Below are 8202 nucleotides of genomic sequence, written 5' to 3' on the forward strand. Positions count from 1 at the left end.
TTTTATTATGGTTGAAAGAATATGTGACCGAATGCTGCATGGCATACCAATATGGCAAGACACGTAGGATAAAGGATGAAATTGAGTCGCAGGGAGAAGTTTGAGGATCGAAATGGTCATTTTAATAGTTGAGGGACGAAAGTAAACCTTAGTGGAAAGTTGGAGGACGAAAATGGCTATTCTACCAACCTATTTCTAAAATTAAAATATTTTGTTTGGTATTCCTATTTGAGTTGAGTTGATATCTCATATCTAATATGGACAGCCATTTCGGTTCCCGTACAGAATAACTACTTAAAAATAGTGTATGCATATGAGATGAGATGTCGATAGCAAGGAGTCCGCGTGAAAAATAGTTTACACTAACGAGAGTACATATTGATATGATTACTTGGATGATAAGCACAGGGTCCTCCTCCTTGATCAATGATCATTAAGGTGAAATAGGTCTATCAAAAGAAAATGATGAGTCAAAAGCTACAAGTAGAACTTGAATCTAGTTGGACACCCATTAGTAAAGATTTGAATAATACCGCTAATGGAACCCATCGTCACCGTCATCTCACTTAATTACGCAATCGTGTATTGCAACACAGTAACTGCAGTAACACTGTCCAGGGGCAACGACCGATTGACATCAGAAACAGCAAGGCACGAGGGCAGTGACACCATGTCCACACCTAGAGCAACCGGTTCACCGGCGCACGGCAGGGGTACGGTGGGGGGTGGCCGCGGCAATTTGCGCCCCCACGACGTCGCCTTTGCCCCCGCGCTGCCTCCATCCCGGCAGCGACGAAAGGCACGTACACAAAACAATACACGCGCAGCGCCCGCAGTTGCCCGTCCAAGCAGCAACCTCTCCCTCTTCCTCCCCATATCATTATTGGGAGAAGTCGTGCCGTGCCAGTCGCTGCCGCCTCCCTCCCCTCCCTCCCTCCCTCCCTCCCTCCCTGTTTCTTGGCCAGATTCCCCCGTCTCTGGCGCTGGCGGCCGGAATCCCCGATTGGGTTCGTTGATTGACCTGACCGCCGATCGTGCCGCTACCGACGAGAGCCCGATTCTTGCCCTGACTCCTCCGCGGGCTGATTGATAGGGGAATTGGGGGTAAGGATTTCTCGGATGCTTTCTTGTTGTGTGCTGCAGTATTTTCAGTGTGGGTTCTTCGGCCTTTGGTCCGATGATGGGGGCCGATTACATTGACGATTACCTGGCGATGTTTCGTGGTCTGGATTGGTGGGTTGCGCTCAAAGATGGAGTTTTTTGGGTACCGATTTTCGTGAATCGTGACCAAATTTCATGGATCCTGTTCGTCCGTCTAATCGGAGCTTTTCCTTTATTGCTGTCAGTAAGTACTGATATTTTGCCACCCATGCGATAGGAATCTCGCTTGTGTGCAGCGCTGATGAACTGAGGATATCGTTTGGTAATTGTTGGATAGGATAAGAAAGGTAGGCTTTTGGGGTGGAGTTGGGGGAATATGCTTTCTCTCTGAAGGTTTCCAGTGGCACCATCTTCCTCTTCAGGATCAAGCTTCCCCTCTCCTGCAATCTTCTTCGTGCAGAGTTCTTAGTTGAGTATAGGTGATGCTTGAGATTCTACCTGCGCCCGCCCTTCTTCTTCTTGATCTTCAGAATTAATTTGCATCTCTGTCTGTCAGAGCATAGTCTCTGTATGTGAGTTCTTTAGGAGATCGGATATGCTCTGTTTGGCTATGATTCTTAATTGTTATGTGGATTGGTTGGATGGATTCTTTCTCATCCACTCATCTGGTTTGGCTGACTAATATAATAATCTCTTGTTTAATTGTGCTAGACAAAGGGTTGTTGATTAGCTTATTGCGAAAGTAACCCTCAATTATTGATTGTGGATGCATGTCATGGTATTAATGCGTTTCACATTGCAGGATGGTCCAGTGTCTTAGTCGACCATTGGTCAGCCAAGATCATCACAAATTTGTTTGAGATAAAAGCATTGGGCAGCGCAAGTTCCAGCCGTGGCTGATGGATGCCACAACCAGCCGCGGAGCTTCCTCATCTCTCCCCCTCCACCTCATCGTGGATGATGCTCTTGCTCTTGTTACTCCATTGCAGCAATCATTTCAGCGGTCGCAGCGCCTTTGCTTTGGTGACTCTGCTCCAGGGGAGTTCCCATTGGCTGCAAACCCGTCAATTGTCCTCCATGTCCTCACATCGTGCAATCTGGACCCTGAGGACCTCGCCCACTTGGAGGCAAGTAATGTTTTGTACCTTTTCTCCATTGTAGAATTGATATTGCCACTGATGGACCTTCTGCTTGCAATAGGCAACATGCACATTCTTCAGGAAACCTGCCAATTTCCCTCCCGATTTCGATTTGTCAATGTCGGAGCTCGCAGCGTTGGATTTGTGTCAGAAAAGGGCTATCTTTAAGCCTATGACTGCACATGAAAGAGAACTTTTTAAGCAATGCTGTGGTGGGAGTTGGAAACTAGTTCTTAGATTTATAATGGCAGGTGAAGCATGTTGCCGGAGAGAAAAGTCCCAGGCAATTGCTGGGCCTGGTCACAGCATTGCTGTGACAGCAAGTGGTGCTGTGTATACTTTTGGGTCCAACAACTCTGGTCAGCTTGGCCATGGAAATTTAGAAGAGGAGTGGAGACCTCGTGTTGTCAGGTAACATCCAGAATTTACAGTTTAATTTTAATCTTGATGCAAATGCCACTGAACAGAGTGCTCAACGTCTGTTGCTGCTCCTGTAGATCATTGCAGGGGATTAGAATTATTCAAGCAGCAGCTGGAGCAGGACGGACAATGCTCGTCAGTGATGCTGGTAGGGTGTATGCATTCGGGAAGGACTCATTTGGAGAAGTTGAATATGGTGGTCAAGGCTCCAGGGTTGTGACTACGCCACAGGTGGTAGAATCACTGAAGGACATATACGTTGTCCAGGCAGCTATTGGGAACTTCTTTACTGCTGTGTTGTCTAGGGAGGGGCGTGTGTATACATTTTCATGGGGGAATGACACGAGACTTGGTCATCAGACAGAGCCAAATGATGTGCAGCCACATCTTCTCACAGGGGCTCTTGAGAACATTCCAGTTGTGCAGATTGCTGCAGGCTATTGCTATCTCCTTGCGCTAGCATGTGAACCTACTGGCATGTAAGATCCTTCACCCAATCACGCAAAACATGATCAACTTTGTGATGTTTGACTTCTAATATCTTTTTCTATGAAGGAAAAACTCAGTCTGCATTGCCTCACAACCTGTTTAGTTTACCGTGATGAAACTAATAGGTGAATCAAGGTCATCAAACTGCATTCCTATGTCAAAGTAAACCTTAGCATGAAAGAGATACAAATGCTATGGTCTGTTTACAAGCCGCATGATTTCTGAGTTACATAGGAAATCTACCATGTTTAGAACAAGCTCTGGAAGGGTCTGCTAAGCTAGTCAATTAATTTATTTCTCTGTCATTCTAATGCATCTATTATTCATTATCTTGATATACTTCATTGGATCCTTGTTTAAATTTCATACGATAAGTGCAGATAATAGATTTCCTCATGAACTTTGTTGATATGACAATACTTGAACACATTATACTTCTCTTAATCACAGTGCTTCATAGTTATGACCAACAAGAGAATGTCCTAACACTGGCATCTCCATAATTTTGCAGGTCAGTTTTTTCTGTTGGTTGTGGGTTAGGAGGGAAGCTCGGCCATGGTTCACGAACTGATGAGAAATATCCTAAGTTAATAGAGCAATTCCGAAATTTAAACATACAGCCAGTGGTAGTTGCTGCTGGAGCATGGCATGCTGCGGTTGTAAGCAAGGATGGACGTGTTTGCACCTGGGGATGGGGGCGCTATGGTTGCTTGGGTCATGGCAATGAGGAATGTGAATCTGTTCCCAAGGTAGTTGAGGCTTTGAGCGGTGTGAAGGCTGTCCATGTAGCAACCGGGGATTACACAACATTTGTAGTATCAGATAAAGGTGATGTTTACTCGTTTGGATGCGGGGAATCATCAAGTCTTGGTCACAACACTATAACTGAGGTTAGACACTCTACTTTGTTATGCCCTTTTATGTTTTTAACAAGAACATGTGCAACCTGATTTCGATTTTGCTTATATATTAGAAATAGCATATTGATGTCATGTACAATCATTTTAATTGTGTATATCTGCCACTGCAACACCAGTAAATAGCACAGATAGTCACAGTTTTCAAGCTATTATATTACTGAGGTTCTTTTTATACCATAGTTATCTGTAATGAATTCTTTGTTTGATGCATTAAAATCTATATTGCTGGACAAACTCTTTTGTTATTGCTATCTGCGTTCAGGAAAAACTCTGTCATTTCTATCTTTCATGCAATTGAAGTAAATATGGTTTGCTAACCAGCTGCTGCAAATACTTGCATGTGGTGTTTTATCCAGCTGTTTACATATAAAATAAAATTCATTTTAAGTGGAAATATGAAAACCATTTGTAAGAACAAAATAGACATGGAACCTCCCCAGAAAAGATTTGAAGTTCATGTTCTTATTGTCTAGAGATAAAAAAAAAAGAAGTGAAATTCGCAACACTGACTGGAAATTTCCCTTAATTCGTTCTGTGCTTTAACCTTGAATTATTGAAGGAGACGCAATTCCCCATAGACCATTTCCTCCTTTTGGAATTTTTAATATAGTTTTGCTGCTCAAACAGAAAATGACTTTGTAGAGAAGAATGAAAGTTGTCGCTAGGAACCCATTTATGCCTTGTAACTTCTTAGTTCCCTTCTCTGCCATTTAAAAAGTATCATCTCTTTTTCATACTATATCTGCTTTTTATTCTGAATGTAATGTTATTTCCAGGGTAACAACAGGCATACTAACATACTTAGCCCTGAGTTGGTGACTTCTTTGAAAAGAGTTAATGAAAGGATGGTTCAAATCAGCCTTACGAACTCCATATACTGGAATGCACATACATTTGCACTCACAGATTCAGGGAAACTATATGCCTTTGGCGCAGGGGACAAAGGGCAGCTAGGTACCGAACTTGTTGCACAGCAAAGTGAGAGGGGGACCCCAGAGCGAGTCGAAATTGACCTCAATTAGCTCCAACTACAATCACCCTCTTTGCTGCAAATACGCTCGTCTAACCTTCGTGGTCTAATCTGTTGTTCGGCTTAGCTTGCCCCCTGCATATGTGCATGCAGTCTCAACCTGCAGCTCATCTGATCATTGTGAAAATAGTTACCAGCAAGGCAAACAACCTGTTGTTCATAAGATTGGTTCTCTTTAGCAAACTTGTGTCGATAGTCATGTAAATATAACAGTCAGCTCTCATTGCCAGTTCCATCCGAACATAAGTGGGTGGCCTGTGATTGACGATTTAACATGTTGTGAATATTTCATCTTTGTTTCGCATGAAGATTGCCATGCTCATACTCTATGTATATAGTTGTAGCTCTTGTTCTATTCTTGCTTGTGGAAATGACGTGTGTACGCATGTTACTGCCAGTTAAATTAAATTTGGATGCCCTGTGGTTTTGATGCACATTCAGGTAACTTGTATTGGACGGGTCTCTCCTTGACTTCAACCGAAGGAAACCCAAACTTGCAGCTTCTACTACTGATATTGGTTGTTGGAACATATTAACATATATAGTCAATGTGTCCCATGTGTTTAAATCATGTACCGGGACTTAAGTGCAACAACTTAGGCCTTCCATGTTTGGATGCCATAGTTTTGAAACGACTATGGCATTGAGAGGTTGTTTTAGAAACCGAAGGCCATTAACACCATGGTATAGTTAAAAGTCTTAAAGAGGTCGTGGCTTGGGCTCTAAGATTCCAAAACCGTAAAGTGTACGGTCGGTTCTTAAATTTATTTAGCTGTGTCACTTAGATCTATATACTCTTAAATTCAAATCTTCGTGACCACCTCAAGCACCGCGGCACAAAGAAATGCAAATGCTGCGTGCCCTTCATTAGCACCTCAAGTACCATGGAGACGTGCTTGTGGACATGGTTGTAGATAGACGACAGGAATATGGCCAACGACTGGTCTCCTATCCGAACATCTCTCGAGAAGGGTTCGGGTTCGGCCCGTTAGGGTTAGTTTCTATTTATTTGGGAAATGCTTACCAGCTCCAAAAAAATTCGTATAAGTTATAGAAAATATTTTTAAGTCATGAAAAATATTCCAAAAATTCTAGAAAAGTCTAGAGATAGTCTGGGACACAAGGAGTCGAAATAAAACACTTGAAACTCATGGAAAGGATTCTAAATGCTTGCAAAATTTGGATTAGCTCTAGAAGAAAAGAGAATAATTTTGAGAAAAATCCAGAAAATTCTCATAAAACCTAAATAATAGTTAAGTAAGTTCTAAAAACTACTCACATCCTAAAATAAAATATTTTAGAGTGTGATAGTTAGATACGTTAGGGCGTTTTTTGTTGGAACACATAGGTTCCAACTTTTTGTGTCTCAACCATCACAACACCCCGTGGAGGTCCATAACTCCAGTTGTCCGATTCCGATTTCAACTTTTAAGGGCAAGTATATTGAAGCCATCTAATAGGCGGTCTCAGGCAATTACATGTCATCTTGCGACAACTTAACATGCAACCACTATAACAGATTGTGTTTTTCTTTGTCTCCTAGTAGTATCATATCCCTTAATTTGCAAAATGAGAAAAAAATTATGCATAGTATGAAAATAACAACTTGTATAATGGTGTGGAAATAGTCTCATAGTTCTAAATTTCAGGAGTAAAATGCACTACTGGTCTTCGATCTTGGTTCGGGATTCTCAATTTTAAGAGTAAAATGTACTGCCGGTCCTCGAACTTGGTCCGGGGTGTCATTCTATCCCCAAACTTTCAAAATGCATATTCAGATCCTCAAATTTGCTAATTGTATCAAGTGAAATCCAAACTATCATTCTTTAAGTTATAAAGTGGAAGTGTTTCACTTATATGGAGCTTACACGTGGGTCCAAATTTTATTTTTCAAATTTTATGCTCAATTCTTATATTTTCTAATTTTTCCAAAATTTTATTTTAAAATTTTATGCCGAATATTTTTTCCAATATTTTCTCCAAAATTTATAATTTTTATTTTCTATTTTTAAAAATTTGATCATACGAGTTTCTTGTTTTACAAATTTTTTATACGGATCTTTTGTATTTGAATATATTTGTATAAGTAATTAGTATGAATTATTTTTGTGTGTATATATTTTGTATAAAATTTTTTATTTGAATAAATTATATAACTTTTGATTTAGCTGAAAAAACTATGATTTAGAACTCACGTGATATGATTAGAAATTTATGGATTTGAATATTATTTTAAAAGTTTGGGAACCGGAATGACACCGAACAAGTTTGAGAATCGGCGGTGCATTTTACCCAAGCTTATGAGATGGTTGTTTTATGAAGCAACTATTTCGTTCATTTTTCTCATCCTCTCTCCTCTATGTCATCAAAAACTCCATGTAGAATTTATGAGACAACCTACGAGACTACAGGCACGTAGCAATGTACTTGCCATAACTCAATCCTTGTAAAAACGAGGCAGAATAGCCATTTTCATCCTACAACTTTTCACTGAGGCTCACTTTCATCCCTCAACCATGTCCTTGAACTTCTCCCTGCGGCTCATTTTCATCCTTTTATCCTATGTGTCTTGCCAAGTGTCTTGCCATGTTGGCATGTCACGTCAGCATCTGCTGATCTATTCTTTCAACCATACTTAAAATCTAGCCTTTGAATTCTTAAATATCAAAGCGACTAGGAATGATGAACGTGGCAAGACACGTCAGCACTGGTCATCTATTCTTTCAACCATACTTAAAATCTAGCCTTTGAATTCTGAAATAGATGTCAGAGCGATTGGGACTGATGGTTACTTTGTTAAAGGTCTAAGTGAGGTGTTTTGGTGTCAACGTTTGCAAAAAGGACTCAAATGAGAGCATGCATTGTCGTGGAATAGGAGAAACAAGATTGATGAGATTGTTTCCTTGAACATCTTAAGAAAAGATATCGATATCCCTTCTATGTTGAAATATGGTTGTTCATAACAAATTTATTGAGATATAGCAGGGAAATAAGAGGATGTAAAAGATCAATTCCAACTTATTTGGAACCATGGATGGATGGATGTTCTGTGGCGTGACATGTAACATAAGGGATGAAAGTGAACTGTCAGAAGAAGAAGAAG

The 8202-nt window shown here is 40.7% G+C and overlaps 1 protein-coding gene across 3 annotated transcripts; it reads left to right on the top strand.

Moving 5' to 3' along the window:
* Positions 1-748: 748 nt before the first annotated feature.
* Positions 749-5454, top strand: LOC112885036 (ultraviolet-B receptor UVR8). 3 transcript variants are annotated; one of them, XM_025950708.1, is made up of 7 exons: positions 1133-1345; positions 1439-1580; positions 1904-2228; positions 2302-2651; positions 2738-3139; positions 3661-4039; positions 4846-5091. In XM_025950708.1, exons 3-7 carry the CDS (start codon positions 2001-2003, stop codon positions 5089-5091), a joined length of 1605 nt encoding a protein of 534 aa, XP_025806493.1. In that variant the 5' UTR covers positions 1133-1345; positions 1439-1580; positions 1904-2000. The 3 variants fall into 3 exon arrangements, with proteins under 3 accessions (XP_025806492.1, XP_025806493.1, XP_025806491.1); XM_025950707.1 differs by lacking the exons at positions 1133-1345; positions 1439-1580 and adding an exon at positions 749-1104; XM_025950706.1 differs by lacking the exons at positions 1133-1345; positions 1439-1580 and having other exon boundaries at positions 2001-2228; positions 4846-5454.
* Positions 5455-8202: the final 2748 nt, after the last annotated feature.

The sequence above is a fragment of the Panicum hallii genome, chromosome 3 (genome assembly GCF_002211085.1).
Source record: "Panicum hallii strain FIL2 chromosome 3, PHallii_v3.1, whole genome shotgun sequence".
Taxonomy (NCBI): Eukaryota; Viridiplantae; Streptophyta; class Magnoliopsida; order Poales; family Poaceae; genus Panicum; species Panicum hallii.